The sequence below is a fragment of the Martes martes genome (assembly GCF_963455335.1).
Source record: "Martes martes genome assembly, chromosome: 6".
NCBI classification, from domain to species: Eukaryota; Metazoa; Chordata; class Mammalia; order Carnivora; family Mustelidae; genus Martes; species Martes martes.
The window spans coordinates 97,756,876-97,780,010 of NC_137893.1; the positions used below are offsets into that span (position 1 = coordinate 97,756,876).

The 23,135-nt window shown below is 54.8% G+C and overlaps 1 protein-coding gene across 2 annotated transcripts in view; it reads right to left on the reverse strand.

The window, feature by feature from the left end:
* Positions 1–1,549: 1,549 nt before the first annotated feature.
* The window catches only part of TRAM2 (translocation associated membrane protein 2), an 82,438-nt gene continuing 60,852 nt past the window's right edge, over positions 1,550–23,135 (reverse strand). The window contains exons 3-11 of one of the 2 annotated variants that reach the window (XM_080806046.1): positions 20,445–20,554; positions 19,821–19,937; positions 13,764–13,822; positions 12,539–12,614; positions 11,917–11,987; positions 9,256–9,360; positions 8,827–8,970; positions 7,801–7,964; positions 1,550–6,869 (exon numbers count right to left, since the gene is read on the reverse strand). In XM_080806046.1, the coding sequence (XP_080662172.1) occupies positions 6,796–6,869; positions 7,801–7,964; positions 8,827–8,970; positions 9,256–9,360; positions 11,917–11,987; positions 12,539–12,614; positions 13,764–13,822; positions 19,821–19,937; positions 20,445–20,554 (920 nt within the window). In that variant the 3' untranslated portion in view covers positions 1,550–6,795. Of the gene's footprint in view, positions 6,870–7,800; positions 7,965–8,826; positions 8,971–9,255; positions 9,361–11,916; positions 11,988–12,529; positions 12,615–13,763; positions 13,823–19,820; positions 19,938–20,444; positions 20,555–23,135 lie in introns of both variants that reach the window. The other variant, XM_080806045.1, reaches the window with a different exon arrangement.

The following is a 23,135-nucleotide window of genomic DNA, read 5'->3' on the forward strand; positions in this document are numbered from 1 at the left end:
CCACAAGCTTAGATAAGACAGCTGAAGGTAGAGCCACACAAGCAAATCATTCTCCTGGATTCCAAATGTCACCGCAGCCACCTGAGGTCATGGAGGCTACAGTCGCCCCCCCCGCACGCAGTGGGGTCCTGGCTGAGGTGACAGAAGAGCAGAGCGTTAGCCTGCAGCAAGCACTGTCGAGGCTGCCCGGGAGGGGAGACAAGTCGCCTCACTCCTCGCATCTGCCACAGAGGCCACTGAGAGCTGTGGCTGTCTACTCTAACTGAACAATGGCGACAGGATGGCTTATGGATTCAGGGCTAGGAAAATCTGCCCTGCGGGTGAAGATGAGCTCTGAGTTAGCCGCTACTGTCTACACCACCCAGGACCCTGGAAAATACCAGCTCATCAGGATGTATCAAACCTGTACCTATAAGCTTTGAGGGTATTTGGGACCAACAGGTGGACAAGACCTCTCTAAATGTTTCCAGGGAATCAAGGGCCACTTCAGTGAGTGACTCTTTAATATCCTGCTGGCACTGAAGAGCCACAGTACACGTGCTCAGTACAGAAAACAAAACAAAACAAAACCCCAGTGCTTTATCTGTACCATGAACTCAGCACTGATGTCCCTAAATCTCACCACCACCACTCCCTGCAAAAACAATCAGCAAGCACCCCCAAAACTGTAGAACACAGATGAGCCAACAGGCCCAAAAAGGTTAACTAGTGTCCTCTGGACTGAAACCCAGGTCTGCAGTAGAGCTTGCCCTCCATGGGTCCCTCAGCTTCACCTCAGGTGAACACTTCCTACGCAAGCCTCATGCCCTGAGGGGGTCCATGGCTAACTGCCTCCTGTAGCTGCGCTCTCCCCCTGCACTCTCCCCCTGCACTCTCTGAAGAACATTCTGGAAAACAGAGACTGCTGCCATCAAGAGCAGGTCACAGAACAGACCCCAGCAATCCCCACGGCCCACAGTTGGGACGAATACTGTTCAGCACCAACACCAAGAGTTCACACACACACCTCAGCCCGTGACTTCATCACGCAGCAAGCTCGCAGTGCTTCCTCCCAGAGCTTGTTGGTAGACCCCATGTCAAGAAAACTTCTTTCCACTTTTCTACTTTATGGTTACAGACTCAAAAATGCCTAGAATGGGGGCGCATGGGTGGCTCAGTGGGTTAAAGCCTCTGCCTTTGGCTCAGGTCATGATCCCAGGGTCCTGGGATCGAGCCCGGCATCGGGCTCTCTGCTCAGCAGGGAGCCTGCTTCCCCCTCTCTCTCTGTCTGCCTCTCTATGAATGATCTCTGTCAAATAAATAAAAATCTTTAAAAAAAAAATGCCTAGAATGACCCAACACTCAAGAGAACTTTCTCCATTCTTCATTCCAATTCCCTCCTTCCTAGGACCAAAAGGTACAAATACAGCTCAAAAAAGCTATACAAGGAAGGACTAATAGAGCGAAAAATTTTATAAATGAGACTAAGATGGACATAAAATTATTTTTCAAATGAAAATATAAGCATCCAGATTAAAAATATAAGGAATGTGACCAGAGACAATTAGACTGATAATTCTATGTCTTTTATTCAGTTATTTCAAAAATATTTGATCATTTGTTTCAAAATGTACATTAAAAAATCCATACAAAACTGTAATTTGTTTTAAAACCAGACAGAAACCGTGGAAAAGGTTTTTGAAAAAAGTTCACTGAAAGTAAAAAGACTGCCCCCGCCCGCCCCCCCCCCCAAAACCTTTTACATGAAAGCATAAATACGGCAGGTACAAATTTTCCTTGAGTTCCTTGTTGAAATTTGGTCCGTAACATGAACAGGCTAAAGTAGACAAACCGGAAGACAACTTGTCCACATTTTGCATTAGGAGTTGCTCACGGCACCGGCAGCCGCAGCTCGCCCTTCAGGTGTTTATTGAACAAGAGAACTGAAGAGTGAGGTGCAGGGTCTCCTCACCCAACACTCGACGCCGCACCCAAGGACACGCGGAGCTTACCATCCCAGCCGGCTCTGGTCAGCGGCCAGGCCACGTGCAGCTGTTCCTCAGAACCGCCTCCTTCCTCTGCACACGAACAAGCAGCTCTGGAACGCTCTTAGACAGTGACGGGGACATCTTCAGTGTCCCAAGAGACCTTATTCCCAGATGCTGACTTCTTTAATGCCCCATCATGAGGATGGTTTTTTTTTTCCTTTTCAACAGATTAAAAAAAAAAAAATCTATGGACTTCTAAGGTGATGCTACAATGCTCTAGGAGAGTGCCACAGAAACCCACCCAGGATGAAGAGAATGGCAGCAACAAAGGGAGAGGAGCGCACACGTTTCTTCTGTAGGGAAGGATGATCACCCTCCCATGGGTCCCTTCCCTTCCCAGCTGCAGGGCGCTTAGGGACAGCAGGGCCTGTGGAAAGACCACTGGCTGGGAGAGTTATTGCACAACCCGGAGGAGCAAAGAGAGGGCAGGCAGGCAGCCGAGGCTGCTAACATGGCTAACACTGAGTTAGGAGCGCAAAGAAACTCTGCAACAGCCAAACCAGACCCCCTGTCAGCCTGGGGTCTGTGAGCAAACACTTGCCACTGGGAAGTAAAAGTAAACGCCTTGATCAGATCAACTGTGGGATGAATGGGAGGCAGAATAGATTGGAAGAGGTTATAGCCAGGCTACTTCTCTTTTTAATCGTGGATGTGGGGGGCGGGTAGGACTAGCAGGGCAGGGTCTGCCGTGGGGGGCCTTGTGCCCCTGGAGGCCCCTGGGCTTCCCTCCACAGGTAGAAGGCGCAGGGGCCTGCAGCTGGGTCCTCAAGGCTTCTGCAGCCACCCCTGTGGGCTAGAAAACCAACACAAGGGAGAGACCAGAAACAAAACCTAGCATATCCCATGGACCCCAACACCATGGTGGGGGGAGGGAGGGAACAGAGACGAATGAAGCCAAACTGTCACAATCTGTGTCCCTTTTACATGGAATGTACCAGGGTCCAGTGTCCTCAACTGCACATGACAGCCCGCCCCCGAGGCCTGGCCACACAGCACGTGCGGAGGCTGGAAGGCCACACGGCAAGTAAGGCACTTCTTACACAAAGAGAAGGGGTGTCCACTTGGGACAAGCACTCTCAGGGGCCGCCGAGCACAGGGTCAGCACGGAACACAGACATCCCAATGCTTTTCTGAGACCTCCAGAAAAGGTCGGGGCCGCAGGGGACACAGAAGATGAGGGGCAGCCATTAAACTGTCCCCGGGGGGAGCAGAGTGAAGCCAGAGGGATAGCCGGGGCTGGAGAGGGGTTCCACTGAAGTTTCACACGATCTGACAATGACCCAGTTCGCAGGTCGTGCCCAGAGTGCCTTCTGAGGAGAGACAGACCACTCTGCTGTCCTGCCTCCATCAGAGAACAGAGAGCAGGAACGAAGTCTGTTCACTTGGGTCTCCACAGTCCTCAGCAGGAAAAAAAACAGACTGGGAAGGCTGAAACCTGTGAAGGAAGTTCCCGAGCTGCATGGGGCCTGGCAAGCCACTGCAAATTTAAAAAGGCATCCAGGGAATAGAATTTTCTCTTGTGGAATCTTGGGAGGGGTGTATGCTCTGCCTCTGTCTCTCCTTCACCATTCAGAAAGAAAGTGAAAGGGTGTGGAGGAAGAAGTTCCCTAAAGGAAAACCCAGACGCAGGCTTCGCCGGAAGAACATCGAAGCCAGGCTTCAGGGGTTTCTAGGGTCTGAGGATTCCAGTCAAGAGCCGCAGCTGCAAAGGGGGCCAGAGCACGAGGTCTAGTTTGGTTTCTGACATGTAAGCGCTGCCTTGGGACAGAAGCACGAAAGGTTCTGGGCAACAATGTAGGTCTGGAGACCCAGACCCAGACAGACACAGACACACACACACACACGCTTAGAATGAACTCGAATGGGGAGCAGCAGCTCCCCTCTTGGCTCTCCCTGCCCCCCCTTTGCTGTTGAACCTTCCCCTACCTTTAAAAAGGACACATGTAACTTATTAATAGTGCAGCTATCAGAGCCTGATGGTAAAAATAACTCTCCCACCACTGAACCTCAGCAGCCCTGGGTCCTCCCTGCTACCACAGCCACTCTCCCCCGCCACGGCCACCTGCTCGCCCTCCCTCCCCTGCCCTGTGCCAGTGGCAGTCAGGGACATTTAGAGAGCAGTGGCTGCTGCTGAGGTAGATGAGCATCTGTCCCCCAGCTCCTGCTGAGCCGGCTCTCACACTCGGAGCTGTGTGGCAGGGCCCTCACAGACAGCTTGACACTTTGGGAACTGGAGAGAGCATTTAAGACTGAAGATGACAGCAAAGTGGCCACATCAGGACAAGGCTGCACAACAAGCTCATAGGACGAAGTGGGGTTATTTCGGCCCCTGGCATCCTGTTTTGAGCCAGCCTGCCAAAGCCGGGGCTCCGCGTGGAGATAAACATGGCTGGGATGCCAGGGGGGTGACAGAGATCCCTACAATTATTCTCCTCCCCACCCCGCAATCATTCCTGAGGCCTGGCTGGGGACATGCTATCCTTACTCATGGTTTCAAGTGTTGACATGGCAGAAAAAGAAATCCTTCTATTAACCTTCATCCCTGCACACACCCTATCCTTCAAGCAACAGAGCCTACGTTGGCCCCCGCCCCTGGGCCGGCAGTACCACCTCTGAATCACACCCACCCCAGGGCCAGAAGCTTGCAGGGCACTCAGGGAACACGGAGCTATGTGGCCTGCGGCAACAGACACTCAGACCTATGGACATGAGAAGGGAGGCTGACAGCAGGCCTCGAGCTGCTTGCCCCCCTCTCGGCTGGCGGCACACAGCGAAGCTGCTGAATTTTCACCAGGGCTCACCTGAGGGAGCAGCCCCTTGCGGGGAGCAGCATGTGGCCCAGGACATGGCCAGGAGAGAACCAGGATGGGTGGGGAGCCTTATGGGGCAGCTTTGGAGCTGCTGGCTGGACGCCCTTCCCTCACCAGGAAAGGTGGGGATTGTGAACAAAACTGCAGCCTGGGCAGGGGTATTTGGCCAAATGACTAAGGGGTCCTGGCTCAGGTCTGCTGGGGTGATACCGAGCCACCCTCCTAGCACTGTTCTGCTCTGCAGTCCAGAGAAGTGTCAGAGAAGAATGGGAGAGATACAGATCTCCAAAAAGGCTGTTCTGCTTCCTAAGGGTGATGAGAGGCCAAGGGCGGTTCTTCCCATTTCTACAGCCTTAGCCTGGACAGAGAGAGGAGGCTCTACAGTGGTGTTTGTGTACAAATTCCCCAGTCACTGGAAAATTAAATGTATCTTCTCCCCATGGAGAAGGGGAGATGCCCTGATGAAGAGTGCCCCCCGCCCCTTTAGGGTAGTAACCCAAGGTCATGCTTCCACTGTGAGGTCAGAAAGAGGACCGGCACCTCAAACGACACATTTCTATGCCCACCAAGACCTGCTTCCCGTGCCTCAGCACAGAGTTCAAGAGTTCTTAATCAGGACTAAGCCTAACCCCTTCTGGAAGTCCTCCCCAGGCCCTATATGGACTTGGAGGCCTTGTCTTTAGGTGGAGCAGGGGGAAGGAAGGAGGGAGGGAGAAAAGCGCCTCCCACTGGCACAGATGTCTGCTCATCTACCCTGCAGATCATTCAGAGTCAGTCCCATTTTTGTACAGTCTAAAATGTTGCAAGTGCGCTCAAACATCACAGGATGACAGTGACCAGCCCAGAGATACTCCACAGATGAGCCAGAGGGTAAACGGCTAGGCAAGCCTCCTTGTGGCGCCAGGGGCCAATGGGGGGCTTGGTGTTCCTGCAGTGGGAGAGACGAAGTCAGGCAGCGAGGTCAGCCCTTCACCCGGCCGCCTGGCTCTGGGCTTCGGGACTGGCATCTGCCAGGCCGCTCCGGTAACTGGGTTGGGCTGGGTTTTGAATGCTGGTGAACCGTTGAAAAAGAAGCTGGGGCTGCGGCCGAAGGAAGGTCAAGGGTGACCACTCCAGCATCTCTGCCACCTTTACCTTTCCAGAAGCGCTTTGTTCTTGCTCTAGCGGGTGGGAAGACTTGTCCTCCTTCAGCACCTCCCCAGCAGAGTGAGGGCCGGCTGGCCTGTGTCCAGGACCGGCCACACAGTTACCACCATCTTTCTGGGCTGGGTCGCCGTGCCCACAGCCAAACGCCTTTGCATTTCCAAGTAGAAGGGGTGCAGCCGGGCCTCCGGATGGTACATGCAGAACTGGAATCATACATCTCAGTTAATCAGCACCTGGAGATGATGATCCAAGAGGGCTGGTCTCTCCTCTCCTTGTCCGAATACGGCCCCTTCCCCCCGCCCTGCCAACCCCGGGCCTGTTAGCGGCTCTGGGTGGAGGCTCCTGGGCACCAGGCTTCTGACTCTGACAGCTCCTGGACACTGATGCTGGGTTTCGGATGGCCGCAACTGCAATTTGAGCTCCCTCTCGTTGTAAAAACCAGACACAGAAAAATTGCACAATATGGTGAAAAGTCAAAGAAAGCAGCCATGAAGGAAGAGAAAGAGGAGGCAAGCCAAGAGAGAACCGTGAGAGCCTGGGCTTCTAGAAAACCCAACACAGCACAGAGGTGAGGACATGAGGTGGCTTGAGGGAGAGAAAGAAGAAGAGTTTTGGTTTTATTGAGAATGGTTTATGGAAGAGTAAGAAGAGAAGTCAAGAAATAAGAAAGAGGAAAAGCCCCATTTGGAGACAGGTTCCCGCTGCTGGGGAGGCAGCGTCAGAAGCAGAAGGGGGAAGGCAGTGGTGGGGGCAGGACGCCCCACCTCCCTGCTGGGCCCCCACGAGAGGATCCCTGTTCCAGCACTTTGGCCTCAAGGAGACTTGAGTTTCTTAGTCCGTGGGGAGGTGCCATTCTCTGCCTTCACTACTCCGTTTTCATGGTAACCTAGGATGTGAAGGGAGACAGACAAACATGGTGTTTCTGTGGGACTGGCGCAGTGCACACGGGCTGGGGGGATGCCCTCCCAGGGAGGGGTAATGGGGAGGAGGCAGCAGAGGCTGCAGGGACAGACATTACTCAGAGGCCCAATGCTCCTCTGGCAGAAAAAACTCTGCCATCTTTTTATTGTTGTCGAAAACCCCTCCCTGTGCCTGCTCCGAGTCCATGCAGCTGCAGCCTCCTGCCCCACATCCCCTTCCAGCCCAGCCGGATGTAGCACACCCAGCCGTGCACGTGTCTGCTCCAAACACACGGGGGCCCCTGACTAGCAGGCCACACCTGGAGAGAGGCAGGTGAGTCAGAGAACGGAGCCTGGTGCAGACAGGCCCCCAGGCTGGACAGAAAGCGCAGGGCTGGCCACGGCCTGGGACCCGGGGCAAACAATTACTGGAGTGTGGTCGGGGCCTCAAGAGAAGAGGGCGTCCCACCCCTGCCGTCCACCTAGCATCATGTCCCCGGAGTCACTCCTGAAGATGGAAGAGGAGCCAGCAGCCAGGGAGGCAGGCACACGGTGCGGTGTGGAGCCAGAGGGCAGGTGAGGACAGGGCCGCACAGGCAGCAGGCGGCAGATCTTGGCCGGCGTTCAGAAGCCACTTCGAGGACACGCTTGCCGCCAGAGCTCCCCACCCAGCTGCCGCCCCGCCCCACCACGGCCAGGAGGGCTCCCTGCCTCGTCAGGGCCAGCCTCACCCACAACGCGTCCCTGGCCCTTGCCCAGCCACGTGCCGGTCAGGCCCCGGCAGGAGCCCAGGAGCCAGGGCCCCAGGGAGGCTGGAGGAGGGGTGGGACTGGTCGGGGGAGAGCCTGAGGGCCCCGGCTCCTCCCTGCGCATCCCAGACAGACTTCGCTGCTCCCAGCCCGGGGGCCTGGCACTCACCAGATTCCCTCTTGATGAGCCTGGCTGGCAGTCTGGGGGCAGCTGGGCCTCTCCGCTTGGCGCTCTGCTCGTTCCAGTACTCCCGCCAGTGGCGCAGCTGGGAGTGGATGAACCGCCACATGAGCCAGGCCTGGGCGGCGCACACCAGCAGCAGCACGCACAGCCTGTGGGCGGAGTGAGGGCCGGCTCAGGGGTGTGGGCCCCCGCGGCGGGGAGGGGTGCAGACAGAGAGACACGGTAGGTCAGGAGCCCCACAGCCCCCCAGATGCACCCTCGGCGCCGGCCCCTGGGGAGAGCGTGTGTCCGCGCTGGCCTCCCCTCTAGCACACTGCAGGGGTGCTGACAGAGGGACGGGGCGAGGGAGACCGGGAAAGAGGAGGTGACAGACACATGTCCGGCTCCCTAGTCACATGGCCTCCATGGCCTTTTCTGACCCATGGCACAGAATGGGACTCCTTTCAGCTCTACAGATACAGTGAAAGAATTCAAATGAACTGAATTAGGATATAGCAAAATAATTCTAGGAGAGTGGCTTCTCATCTCGCATGCCACTTGAAAGCTGAGCAACACCGGACAAATCACACCCCCTCCCGGGCCCTACGGTCACGCGGAAGCAAAATGGCTTCCTCCCTGCCTTCCTGCCACTATGGAACGCCACTGGCCAACCTGCCAAGCACACCACCGTATAGAGTCCAAGTGCGGTTTTAACAACCAGCCGAGGGGCTGGACAGGACTCGCATCATGCCCCCACGAAGCCCTGGACAAGGGTGAGGGGAGTCCTGCTTGGGGATCCTGACTCCAGTCCCAGCAGGCCAGGCTGGCCATGAAGACGGTCTTGCCAGAAGTGGAAGGCTGGGGTTCTTCTCCTCTCAGGCCTGCTGTCTAGAGAGCTCCCTCGAAACATCAATGTGTGGGAGACTCAGGGGTCTGTTGCCCCCAACCTTCCAAAGTTGTGCCAAGTTCAGGGGGCTCCTGGCAGGGCTTGGGGAGCCTTGATTTCCCTCCTTGGACTTTTTCCCAACTCACCTGCAAAGTAAGGTGTTGAAGTTCCCTTTCTCGGGGTCAAAGGCCTGGTTTTCCATGCGAGCAAGTCCAAAGCCGATGGCCAGCACAGCGAGTGTGAGGATGAAGAGGCGGGTGACCCCAAATACAGCAGCCCAGGCATTAAACCTGGTCGTGGAGGCAGAAAAGGGATGTCAGCGTTTAGGGCCCATGAGGGAATTGTCACCCACTTCTCTGGAAGCAACCCCACGTGGGAAGAGCGTGCAAGGGCAGCCATGGGGTGTCTGAGGGAGGAGAGAGCTAGAACAAGAAGCTGCGAACACCAGCCTCCGGACACCACCTGCAGGGAAGGGACAGTTCGTACCGCGCGCAGGAGCCTCCCACAGCCGGGCCTCACAGCCGGCCCCTGCCCACAGCCCCTCTGAACCAGCTGGCTGGCCCCATGCCACCTACAGCTTCTCGTTGTTCTCGTCCGCGAAGTAGAAGAGTCGAGCCATGTGGAAGAGGAACTCGGTGCAATACTGCAGCAGCAGCAAGATGAGGCCCAGGCGGCTCAGGCTGGGAGAAAAGGACAAGCGTCCCAGTCCACTCCGGGTGCCATGGAGAGCCGAGGCCAGGGCCCCGCACCCCAGGCTCCGCGCGCCACACCTCCTCTCCCTGGCCAGCGGGGGTGCCCCCTCCGCCTAGAGGACTCAGTTCTGCACCCGTGCCTTTAAGAGAATACTGAATCCCCCAGCCATCCGGCCAGCCTGTCTGGGTCCAGCGCCCCTCCCCGCTCCCACAGTGAACCTGGCTTCCGCTCTCACAGCACCTGTCCCTTTGCATGCTTCGCCTGGCCTGGGCCAAGCACACAAAAGGTGCTCAGAACAAGGGGCCGAGCTTTGCAGGTAGAAATACATGGGATTCCCACCGTCTGGTTTCTCGTCATCCAAGTCTTCGTGGCTAAGAGGTACACGGAGAAGCAAAACTCAACATAACACAAAAGTACGTGTGAGTTGAACCAACCTCTGAAAACACTGGCACCACCCACTCAGACATGCCCTCTGCTCAATTCCAGGCACAGGGTCGCTACGGACCTTCTTAGGCAGTTTTCTACAGAGGGTCAACGGCAGTTCAAAGAAATGCAGAGGGGCTGCAAAGTGAAACTGCAGATCGTGCAGAACACACCGGGCTTCGGAAAGCTGGCAAGATGATGGGAGAGCAGTGCTAACTACGGATCCCGCCGCTTCCACCCAACGAGACCAGGGCAGGGCCAGATGGACGGGGAGGGTCACGGGTGCCTGAGGATGCTTGGGGAACGACGTGAAAACCAGCCCATGTCTTCACATGAACTGGAAAGTCCAACGTGATCTTGCCCATGACCTCATCTCAAATCTCATTTTCTGCGCTCCAGCCACAGTGGGCTTTCCGCCCACTCCCATCTCAGGGCCTCTGTGCCTGTGGTTTCTCTGCCTGCACCGCTGTCCCCCGAGATCTTCATGTGCCCAAGCCTTGTCATTCCTGCCTCGGCCTGAGTCACCTCCTCAGAGAGTCTTCCCGCCCCCCAACAAAGGTGCCAGGACAAGTCACTCTCTCCCAGTTCCCAGATTCATGATTCTTTTCATCACACTTAGCAACACAGGAAACTCTGTTTGCTTTCTTCTTTCTTTCGTTCCTTCCTTCCTTTCTTTTCGAGAGGAATGGGGTAGAGGCAGAGGAAGAGAGAATCCCAAACAGGCTCCACACTGAGCACGGAGTCCAATGTGCGGGGCTCAATCTTATGACCCTGAGATCATACCCTGAGCTGATATCGCCACCCGCTAGAATGGACACCTCAGGAGAGCAAGGCCTTGGTCTGCCCTCACCCAGATGTGACTGCAGCTTCTCAGGCAGCACCTGGCCTGGGGGAGGAGCTCAGGTATGTGCTGAGTGGGTGAAGGCCTCTAAAAATCAAGCTCTTCACCAAAACAAGGCCCTGCAGCAGTCGCCATTTCAACAGTGTGTCTTTCTGGGGCTATCCTGTAGTCAAGGGTCTCTCCTTTCCCCCACACTCCTGAGAACCAAAACAAGGATGGAGAAGGAAAATTATGGTCCTCACGTGGGCAGAGAGGCAGCTGTGCCAGCATCACTGGGGAATGGAATGGGCCTCATTTTGGAGGATCTGTTGCTCCCTGCCCTCTTGGTTCTATTCTGATTCCAAAACAAGAATCACAGAATCCTGCCCGAACAGGGTCAGATACATGTCCATCCGTCTCCTTCCCTGGGACATGCCAGGTGTGAGAAATACAGATCCTAGAGCATCTCCCATCTTTGGGATGAACCTCGATGGTACAACAGGGACCCCACAGCAGGATGCTCTCTACCTGGTCCTCCCCGCACATTCTCACCCGGGTCTCTGCCACACAAGGGCAGAGCTGATCCCCCAACCCCCCGTATAGCCTTTGCTTCCCCAAAGACCCAGCCAGGGGTTGATGCCGTATCAGCCTTCAGAGATAAGAGACCAGATCCAAGAGCTGCCTTCCTCCTGACTCCACTACCCCTGGGCAGTCACTCTCGTAGGATGCCAGCCAAGAGGGCCTAGGAGATGAGGGGCTCAGGGGCCTCCAGGGAGCCTAGGAAAGTTATCCATCGTGAACCCTCAAAATGTCAGCCCAGAGAAAGTACAGGGTGTTCTCCTATGCTGCACAGATAAAGCTCGAGAAAATTCCAAGTTAGCAGCGACACATCCTACTCTTGACAGGATTCTTTTTGTAAGAGACGCTCAAGGCCAAACGCTATGGTGGCTCCTCCGACTTCAAAGCCATGGTTCAAGTGCCAACATCCCTTGAAGCCTCCACTGCTCTGGGTTGGGAGGAGTCAGTCATTTTTCTGGGTTCCCACGGCAGAGGGCATGTACCATAGCCCCACGCTGGTCACACTGAGCTTTCCTGACCTGTGCCTACAACGGTATCTCCCGCTGGGCTAAGCATGAACTACTCAAGATAAAGCAATCACCCCCTTCGTGTTCCCAGGTCTGGCACGGTGCCTGGCAAACAGAAGGGGTCTAATAAAGGCCTCCTCACTGAATGCCTGTGTGGAGAGCTGCTTGGATGTAAAAGGGCATGGCAGTGTGACCAGCCCTGGGGTCTCACTCACTTTAAGAGGTATGCTCCGGCTATGTGGACCAGGTACAGACAAATGTACTGGAGCTGGCGGGGGATTTCCTCCTGCAAACAAGAGAAGCCGGCAGTAAGCACACTCCTTCCCTAACGGAAGATGCGGGAATGGAGGGGAGGTACAGAGGGATGATGGTGGCCTGGGGTGCTCTGCCCCAGCCGGTCCCAGATCACGCCAGAGGTCCATGCCCCAGGCTGCTAGGCACCAGCTTCCAGTCCGTGAGGCGGGACTGGGTGAAGAGACAGAGACTGGGGAACAGGGCTTTTGGAAATAATTCAGAGGGAGGCTATTAAAAAAAAAAAAAAAAAAAAGACCGAGAGAGGCAAAAACCTCTGATCCACCATCCGGAAGACAAGAGGCAGACCTCCCCCAAAGCCACATGTCTAGCGTGGGAGGCAGGAGACCCGCTGGAGGCCTGCTCTCAGGGAGAGCCTGGTGGAGACTTAGCTGGCTCAGCATCCTCTTCAACCCGCCGACACAGCCCTGCCCCCCTGCCCCCCAGCTCTGGGCTTCTAGAGGAAGGTGTGGCAGCTTACCCACTGGGAAGCTGGGGTGTGGAGGACATGGGGCTTCCCAGATGGGGAGTACTCACCTTCCGTACCTTCTGGAAGTACAGCTCCGGGAGTGCGTGCAGCCAGTAAGCCAGCTGACACAGGTAGAAGAACTTCACCTGGAAGCTGGAGACAAGGGAACGCGTCACTCGGAAGGGCCAAGCACAGAGGGAGGAGGGAGGGCAGGACTGTGGGAGGAGCTGGCCCCGGAGCCGGAGGCATGCCCCAAGCCCAGGGACCCTGCTCCAGAGACCACTCCACAGAGCCCTCCACGGACGAAGCCCACAGAGGGAACCAAACATGGTGAAGAGAGAACAGAGGAGGGTCCCCCGGCTCGGAGAAGGGAAGGCCGAGCACGGACAGTGAAGACGGGGCACCGGTACACTGAAGGGTGAGCTGAGGTGAGTGGCAAAGGAGGCGTCTCGGCTGTAAGCCCCCTGTTCTGTAGGAAGGGTCTCAGGAAAGGCACAGAGGGTCTCCTGCAGGAGGCAGACCCTCCTGGTATCTCGGCAGCACAGAGCAGGAGAGGAAGGGGGGCTGCCTCATGAGGGGCACCAGCCTCATAAGGCTGGGAGGAAGGTGCGCCGTGACGGGGTGCAGGTCATCGAGAAGGTATGGGGCCAGAGAACTTTACGGAGATACCCTGCTTCCGCGATCGCGCTCTGACCGTGTGGACGCCTGCCGTGGACTGAATGTGTGTGTCCCTCAGAATTCACAGGTTGAAATCCGATTCTTGGTGTGATGCTATCTGGAGGTGGCCTTGGGGAGGTGACCTGAGTCATGAGGGCGGGGACCTCTTTCATGGGATCTGGGCCTTTGTTAAAGAGAACCCAGATAACTCCTGGGCTTTGCCATGTGAGGACACAAGCAGAAGACAGCCCTCTATGAACCCAGAAGCAGACCCTCACCAGACACCAAATCTGCTGGCACCCTGATCTTGGGCTTTTCGGGCTCTGGAACTGTGAGCAACACGTCTCTTTTGTATAATTTCTAAGCCACCAGCCTCTGGCATTCCGGGACAGCAGGCGGAGTGAAGACGTCACCTCTGTGATGGGGCTAGTGCGGGACATGTTATTTTGGGAGTCTCCAGTCAAGCGTGCTAGGAGGAAGCAGCTCGCAGACAGGACTGCCGTCTGCAACACGGTGCCTGAAGAGGCTCGGGGCGTGAGCGGCTCCTCGTGCCAGCTGGCCCACGGTTTTCTGGCCACAGGCTGGGATGAGGAAGCCAGGGACCAGCTTGCTTCTCCTTGGAGATGCAGTCATGAGAATACTCACGGGAGGTACACGTGCGGGTAGTCTTCCCAGAGGCTTCTCGGGTTTGTTAAATATCCTTCCTGTAGTGGGCAAGGAGAGACGCCTTTAGAGAGGGGGAGAGGAGACCTGCTGGGGCCCTGGGCAGGGCCAGGGGTAGAGGTCAGGGGCACACCCCATCCCCAGCTGCCAGAAAGAGGAAGGGACAGGAAACATGAAAATGAAGAATCTCTCTGCACGGGAGGCACCCGGCCCTCAGCGGGCTTCCTTATTGTGAAAGAGCCATGATACCGTACGAAGAGCCCTAGGCTGGGGTCTGAAGACCTCTGTCTGCATGTGGGCCCGGCACTGTTAGTCTCCCTAAGCTTCAACTGGCTCATCTGAAAAATGAGGATAAAAATACCCTCGCAGAGTTATTGTTAGAAATAAATGTGATAGCTTATGTTTATGTGTCTAGCATGATGCCTGGCATGAAGGCACTCGGGAAATGCTTGTAGAATGAATAAACAAGTGGGACTGTAGAATCACCAACCACTAGAAAAACGAAAAGCCTACATTGGCCTTTTGCATCACTATGAATAAAAAGAACGCAGGAACCCACAGGTCTCGTAAGTGTGACACCTACCACACTTCATCATTATCACGAGAGGTCTCCATCACTCTACAAGTTCCTTCGTGCCAGGGCCTCGTCACACCCTTCTCTATACCTCCCGCACCTAGCCCAGGGCCTATTACAGAGTAAGGGAGGTAACCTAAAAGCCCTCCCATCATGAAACATCTAGAAATGCTGGATGCAAGCTAACAATTATTCTCTTACATGCAGAAGGTTTTCCCAGAAAGGCATTCCAAAGGGACAGGAGGCTAAAAGCCAGAGCAGTGGGGTGAGGCTAGAACAGCTCAGAAGGTACTAGTCTTGGGGTCAGGGTGTTCGTGCCCACGTGGGAACAGAAGATGGGCCTCCAGAGGTGGAATCCAAGAGCCTTATATAACATCAGGACCCCTGAAGGGCTGCAAAAGATGGTTAGACTAGAGTTTGCAGAAGCTTGGGTTAGACTAGGGAAAGGGTGGACTATGGTCTGACAACCAATAAAGAGAGAGAAAGAAGATTTCTGCTCATCCTGGGCTCAGGATGAAAAGCAAAATATATTATCCCTTGAAAATCTGTAACCTCGGGTTCACTTTCACATGGGTTTAGAGTTCAAACTCATACCCCTTGTATGGTCCAAGAACTACCAAGCTTAGGAATTAGTATTATTAATACTGTGGGCCAGTGATACCACTGGGGCACACTCTCATCCAAGGATATATAGGATTCTCACGCATAAAACCTTGTTGAAGATGAGTTTGTAATCCAAAATTACAAAACATAAGAGGAACGACTCCACTGTGACGAGACTCGGCTGACATTACAAGAATTCGATAAAAACCTGTTGGTTGAATGAATGAATCAATGATGAATGCTTCAGGCAATGTTTCTCTTCTGAGGGAAGAACAAGGCTCTTATTTGTCCCTCAGAGAAAGTTAGGGCAGTACAACCCCATTTCAGAAACAGGGAAGTGAAGGAAAAGACAGGAAGTAGCTCCCAAAAGGAGATGCTTTTTCAGCAGTGTCGGTGAAATCTAAGCTGGGCCACCAACCTCAACTGAGGTACAAGAACCTCCAGCCAGCTTCCTCAGTAAGTCAGCCACCGAGCTGGTGGCTTTGAGGAGGAGACAGACTCAAATGTCACAATGGGACTCAGGTCAGGGGGGTTAGCAGGGCTCTGGAGAGGGAAGAAGCCAGCAGGGATCGGGGACAACACTCAACTTCCTGCCCAGTGAGCCTCAGTTAGATTTCCAGGGAGGGCTGACCCAGCCACCGTCGAGTCACTAAATGGCCTTGGGCGTTTTGGATGTGGTCCCCAGCCCCCATACCACAACCCGGGGTCCCATTAGCACCGTGACCGAACTGATTCCAGTCAGGTCCATGGACCAGTGTGGGCATGATAACTCCGAGCTGAAGGAAAAGGTCTCACCCCAGCCTCTCATGGCTTCATTCCCAGTCCTTTCTCCTTACCCCTGCCTTCCTCTCTTGGTCACATACACACTGAGGAAGAGAAGGAAGGCTCTGGGGCCTCTGGAGGGTAACAGGAGCGCTTTCCTACAGTCCTGCTCTCAGGCTCTGCCTGCCCTCTCCGCTGTTCAGGGGACCCAGGTACACAGCAACGTATATGGTCTTCCACTCTCTACTTCATTCCAGGGAAAGCTCTGGTGAGAACATCCCTTCTTAGAGGAAGCAGCGATGTACTTAATTAAGGAGGAAAATGGTCCATCTGGGACTGAGGTGGGAGGGACACTTCTGCCCAAAAAGACTGGCCAAGAGAAGCAGCCCTCAGAGAAACCTAAAGCCCAGATGACCTAGTGATTTTAAACAGGAACCCTCCTCCGCTTGGCCCCTTTTCTCAGGAGACAAGGACGTCAGAAGTTTGAAGCCAACAAGCAAAGAAACTCCCCAGAAAAATGCTGCCTGTTTGTGAATGTCTAGTCCACAGGGAGTGCAGGGAGGGAGCGCAGGGAGGAGGGCGGAGGAGTCAGAGGAAAATGACTCACAGCTCTGAGAAAAGCCTTTTCCAGACCTCGGGCCAGGCAGCTGCCTGAGGGCGGCCGGGGGCTGGGGTGCTCCCTGAGCTCCGGAGGCCGAGGACCTGAGATCCCAGGGGGCTGAATGTGGCAACCCTGCCCCAACCCCGGTCCCTGACAGGCACAGGCAGGGAGGCTGGGGGAGCTCCTGAAGTCCTTTGTTCTCTCTTACCCTAGGAGCTAAGGGAGGTTCAAGCAAACTGGAACAATCTCTCCCTTTGCCCCTGCAGCCTTCCTTTTTGGTGAAAGGACAAAGAGAACCACAAAAACAGCAGAACCCAGTCATAACACAGCCGGCTGCTACCTAGACTCAGACATACCAACATCACTCGTCCTTCAGGAACAATCATGTACTCGAGTTCTGCTCTAAGAGGCCAGCCCTGTAATGGGAACCAGTCCAGAGGGAAGGGCCTTCCCTCTACCAGGCTCTCATGGGGCACCAGCCTTCAGGTTTTAAGATACAGAGGGAGACCTCCCAAGGAAGTTGGGCAGGGAGACCAGACGCCTGCCCCCTCACCGGCTTCCCTGAGGAGAACGCGGGTGTCTTGTTTTGTCTTCTAATAATCAGGAGTCGGTAGCTCAAAGGTAAACGAAAAGCAAGGAGGCTGACCTTCTCCCACATTATTGGTTGGTCCAGCTAGGCTCTCATCACCCTGCTTGTATAAATGCAGACAGAAATGTCTAGATCAAACACCCCCCAAAACCCAGTTATTTTAGGGGGAAGGTTCTGGGGCAAATGTTCACTTTTTCTAAAATAAAAATAAATAAATAAAAAACCTTTATGTATTGCTCAACTTTTTAAATAGAGGATCATCTACAAGTTTATAAAAAGTGACTCGTGATCTGACAAACCATCGGGGCGAGAGCAAGAAGACGTGCCTGCAGTTTACTCCCCCACTCACAAGCACGACTCTGAGCACTCAGTACCTGCCAGGCTCTGCACTCAAGACACTGTGGTGGACACAGACTGGTCACAAGCAGCTTCGGGACTCGGGGGACAGACAGACGGACAGCAGAGCACACACATGAGTGAGAAAAACGCCCCAGCACTGGCCGGGGTGTGCACAGCACACACTGGAAGGCAGGGTTCCCACAGGAGGGGACTCTGAGGTGGAAACTTAGATGGGAGGGAGTTGGCCATGGCCTCAGGGCATGGGGCATTTGGGCGGAGGAACCACCCGTGCAGAGCCAGAGCGCCAGGAGAGGTGGAAGAGCAGAGGTAAGAAGAGGGGGACCCAGATCACAGACTCAGGAAGAAAATGACTTTGCTGCAAGTGGGACAGCGGCTCTGACACAGGGCGTAGGATTGCATGTGTGTTCTAAAAAGACCTGTCGGCTGAGCAGAAAACGGATTTGGGTGGCAGGCTACTGGCGCAGAAACAGCCTCCTTCTAGAAGGGCAACAGTCAGTGGTCCAGGCAAGAGAGGATGGTGGCTCGGACTGCAGACTGGGACTGCCCAACCTCGGCACTCCTGACACCTGAGGCCGGACAACTCTCAGTCGTGGGGGCTGGCCTGTGCATGGCAGGACATTCAGTGGTGTCCCAGGCTTCCCGCCACCACTGCCAGCAGCATCCTGCCAGTGTCCCCGGGGCGCAAATCTCTCCTGTGGACCTCGGGCCTGGGCAGAAAGCGGGCAGTGATGGCAACCTGACGTGCTCATGGGTAGGAGCAGAGGGGAGGACCTGCTGACGAACAGAATGTGGGTGGGGAAAGAAAGGATCTAAAAAGACTTCATCCTCACTAAGAAAGAACAGTTAAAGAACACTAGCTATGTCTCACTCCTTTTACAAAACTACCCTCTCTCTTCTTCCTCAAGCACCCTCACTCCCCACTGGACAGTACAGATGGAGTTAGCTGCGGACCAGGGGCTACCCAGTGCTGTTAGGAGCTAAGGTCAGTGGAGCTTTCCAGGGTCCCCTGGGTCTCCACTTCCTATGGAGGCTGGTGAGTGGGGACCTGGCTTTCCCCATGATAAAAGCCCATCACGAGCTCCACCATATAGTCTGCTGCACGCTCCCAGACTACAGAGCTCATCGATTTCAAGCCCCTGAAGGCCTGAGAGAAGAAAAGACAGAGCAGTTGAGCAGTGAACATTCTGGAAGGGGTGTTAAGTAACATGGTTTTTGGCCTCCAGAACCTGTTCTAAATTCTTTCCGGCTCGGGCAGAACGTCTGGGGGTGAGGAAGCTGTCTACTTGAGGAAAAGTGACCCAGAGATGAGGCAATGCTTCCTCTGTTACCCAGACCCAGACCCGAGGGGGCCAGGACATGCACTGCACAACGCAGGGGGTGCTCCACACACAGGCCATACTGTAGGTCTTCCCCCGGGGACAGTTCAACAGGGCATTCCCTCTTGGGGCACAGAAGCTTTCGGTCCTGGCATTTAAAACTCCTAATGTTCTGGCTAGGAAGACTGTTCCATGATTAGATGATAACAGAAACACAAGCGAGATATGAAAGGACATGCTGACTCCCGCTTTCAGACTAGGAATTCAGCATTCGGCTCTGGATGCGGAGTTCTTAGGATGTGAAAGCTCATCGTGGTCACTGAAGGAAGAGGAAGCAGGTGAGAGGTCAGTGGAAGATAGGGAAGGGAACTTCTAAAAGATCACAGGGTTGCTGAATTTTCTAAGCCCTGGGTCTGCATTTCTCATAGGATAAATCTAGCTCTTGGGAAAGAGACCAAGTTCCAAACAGGAGGTGCTCCAAGTGTGTGTGTGTGGGGGGGCTGCTTGGTCATGCACCACAGGCCAGGTCTTGTTACAGTGAACCCCAAAGGGCTGTGCACATTCCTCGCTATGAAGGAAATCTGCCGTATCAAAGGCTGCTCGAAAGAAGAGTCCTATTGTGTAGAAAGAAGTAGATGAGTTGTCTGGTAGTCCAGGCATTTGTGGGAAGGGCACAGACTCACAGGTTTTTATGTGTGGATGGAGGGAGGCTCGCCTTGCCTACGGGGGGCCAATGCAGGAAAACGGAAAAGTGTGCTGGACCTGGGACCAGATTCCTAAGTCCAAGTCTGGTCCTTGCCACTTCCAAACCACATGACCACGGGGACATGGCAAAATTCGATCCTGGAGGTCCTCAACCAGAGTGAACCAGAGTGAACACAAGGCTCCTCTCACTGGACAGCACTGGTGGGAGGGCCCAAATGACGCAGTGCTAAGGAGGTGCACGGTGTCATTCTTGCACCATCCCATAATAACGAAAACACGTGCTTGTTTTTGGACAAGAGGGCTCTCTCTATCTTTATAGAAGAACGCCTATACCACTTGGCCCCTCTCGTATCAGGAGGATGCAAAAATAGCTTCAGTTCCAAGACACCGCTCCAAGTTTTTACAAACTGCTCCTGCCTACCCGCCCCACCCCCCACTCAGCCCCGCACGGTGATCTGATTAGCAATCCGAGAATCCAAGAAGAGATGAGCCGCCAGCAGCCCAGGCCCCAGTCCCCAGGGCCACTCACCGTCACCACCACGTAGAAGCACCATACCACCGAGCTGAGATGAAAGATGACCAGCTGCCCAGATTCGTTGAACTTGCTGTGTTTGACCTTGGAGAGGTGAAGCCGTTTGCTGATTTTCTAAGGAATAAAGAGAATCCTGCATGTTAATGTATGCAGATGGATGGCTAAAAGGCAGGCTTCCACCTCCCATTTCCCACCCATGAAAGGGCAGCAGTCGGGAGCTGGGCGTGACCCGGGCTCATCCGCGTAAGCCTGCTGTGTGCTTGCAGCACTCAAGTTCAAGGCACATATTTTGAGAAAGTGGCAAGATGGAGGTCTTCAGCCCAGCTGTGAAGAAAACATCCCCCAGTCAGGTTATAGGACAGACCCATGAGGGTTCCGTCCTGCCATTTCAGGTGTGTGATGCCCTCCTGTTGTAAGTGCTACTGTCCCACGCATGAAGGAGGCTGTGAGCGGGAATGGGACCAACGGTGTGTGGGGAGGGACGTCCAGGCAACAGGACCAATCAGGGCAGGCGAATTAGGAGGCCGAGGGGCCAGGAGCTGCAGTCTCCTCCAGGGTGAGGCCTCGCCGCCCACGGCATCTCCCCAGCTTCTGACATTAGGGCCCACACACGTCACTCACGTCTAGAATATACTCCTGAACCACGGCATGCAGGATGATGGTGATGAAGATGTAGAACAAGATGGTGACCAGGTCCTTGGGCCCATAGTGGTAGTGCACGGTCTCACTGTCTGTGGAGGTAAAGGCCACATCACATCAGCACCCAGTGCTGAGGAAGTGCTGTGGGACCCCGAACTGGAGACCTCTGAAGCACAATGTGCCATGCTGTACCCTTAGACGCAGAAAGTTTCCTCCCTAGAATCCTACCCAACCTCTGGACGTGGCCCCTGGGACGCGGCCATGGGGAGGGCTAAGGAACACCATGAGGACTACCTCCCCTGCCTCTGGGGGAGGAAAGCCCGGTGGTTCAGAGGCGGGGTGGGAGACAAGCAATCTCAATCAGCCCCTGGCTGTGTGACTAGGCAGGAGCAACCAACCTCTCTGAGCCGCAATTTCTTTCCATGTAAGATGGGACTGCAGCCTTCATCAGGGAAGCACGGAGTGGGGTTAGGAGTGTGGACTCGGAAGCCTGAGTTTGTATCACAGCTGTCATTTCCTACAAGATGTTGGGACACTTTTCTAGGTGGTCTTTCTGGGCCTCAGTTTCCTCATCTGTAAAATGAGGGTGACAGCAGTTCCCATATTGTAGGGTCTCCCTGAGAATCAGAGGACTTTGCTGCAAAGGGCTCAGAACTCTTATCCAGCACACAGTAAGTGCTATATGTATTTGTTACTATTTTTGTTATTGTTGGGCCAGTGTGAGCATTAAGTGGAATAATTTGTATTGAGATGCGGATCAGTGGCGACACCCATGGCAGGCATGCAATAATGGTATCACCTCACAGCAATACACTCGTCAGACCCCCAGACATAGAAGCCTTACAAAGCCCTGCGGCGGCAGCCTCATTCTTCACGGACAGGGGAGGATTTCTACCCTCCTTCCAGCTGGCAAGCTAGAGTGGCCAAGGCCCGTGAACCTGGGCCTAGATCTCTGCTGCTCCATAAACCACCCCCGAACTTGGCCAAGCGGACACACTGGCTGCCTTTCCAGCTGTGCGGCGTCCACACTGAGTCACACACCCATGAGTCATCGCTCTGCCGGGATGTGTTCACCAGAATGTAGACACGGGTCAGGGAGGCTCAGGGTGGCCACAGAATGGAGCAGAGGTGACGGGGTCACTCTGGGAGCCACACCACGCCCCCTGCATCCCTGGACATGAGAGAATGGATGGTCCATGGTGCCGAGGGGTGGGAGGGCAGCGAGCACGGCAACCCTGAAGGCAGACCCACGTGCCCGTTTCCTCTCCTGCCTCCTTTCCACAAGGACCTGCCCTCTGAGGGGCGCGGGGCTAACTGCAAAAGCGTGGAGATCAGGGACACTGGCCCAGCTTCAGAGCACACGGACCGGGGAGGCGACGGACAAGCAAACATACAATGATCCCACGGACAGGCACGCGGGTCCAAGAGATACACAGAGCAGCCCAGCGAGCCAGGCCAGGCCAGGGCCCAACATCAGCTGGGGTGGGGGTGACAGGGAGCAGGTCGCGGCGCAACAGGACAATGTCGGAACCTGGGGGTGGGTGCGGGTAGTCAGGTGTGGGGGAAGAATCTAAGCAGAGGACAGGGGCATCCGCAGGGGATGCAGGGGATGAGACCGCGGTGAATGCCTGGGTGCCCCGTGAAAGGGGGTGGCCTTAAACCTGAAGGTGACATGGACACATTGAAATTCATTCAACAGGCAAGTGATGAACCATGGGTCTGGGGAAGTGGACTCTGGCCCCAGTGAACAGCGTCGTGCCTGGAGGTGAAGACACTGGTCAGGGAACTTCCGCCGTGATCCACATCAGGAAGCACAGAGGCCTGCATTAAAGGAGGGGGAGAGAGAGAAAACGGGAAGAGGGCCGCCAGTGAGAGAAGGGGCAGCACGCAAGGCTGGGCCCACCCAGGTGCTGAGGGCTGGGGGGCGGGGAGGGTCAGGCCCGGGCCGGAGGAAAAGGCTTTGCAGGTGGGGGGACACTTGCCCTGCCTCCTTCAGAAGGACCCACCCAAGGACACAAACTCGATGGGAGCCTGTTTTGAAACCATAAAATAAACACATACGAAGTTTAATCGAGACCAGTGTTACTAGGCAAAACGGGATTTATACTCAGCCAAACTAGCATGGTCCCAGCATAGTGGGAGAACCCCCGTCAGGACGTTGCATTATCCTCTTAAGGCCTCTTCAGGGCCATGTGCTGCTCTTCACCTCAAACACCAGGGTTCCGAAGAGATGTGACCCTAACTTTTGATCCTTCTTGGAACAAGAATGAGTGTGTGCATTAATATATTCTCTTGTCCCTGTTGAGCTGTTGAGACTGACATGTGTCTTTCTGCACCAAGAATAACCCATGTGTGTGGCTCCACTCTGTGTGCGGGCAGAAGACCATGAAGTCGGTGGAGACGGCCCCGCCCCCCAGGACTCAGTGGGTACACACCAAATCTTCACACGAAAAAACCAGAGGCTAAAATGCCAACAGCAGCAGCAACAACAACAGAGACCAAACCACCAGGTTAAAAACGGGCAAAGGAATCGAACAGACATCTAAAAAAAGGCATACAAATGGCCAACAGGTATGTGACAAAGTGCCTGCCATCGCTATCATTAAGAAAATGCAACTCAAAACCATGATACCACCTCCCATCCATTAAAATGGCTACCTTTTTTTAACCACA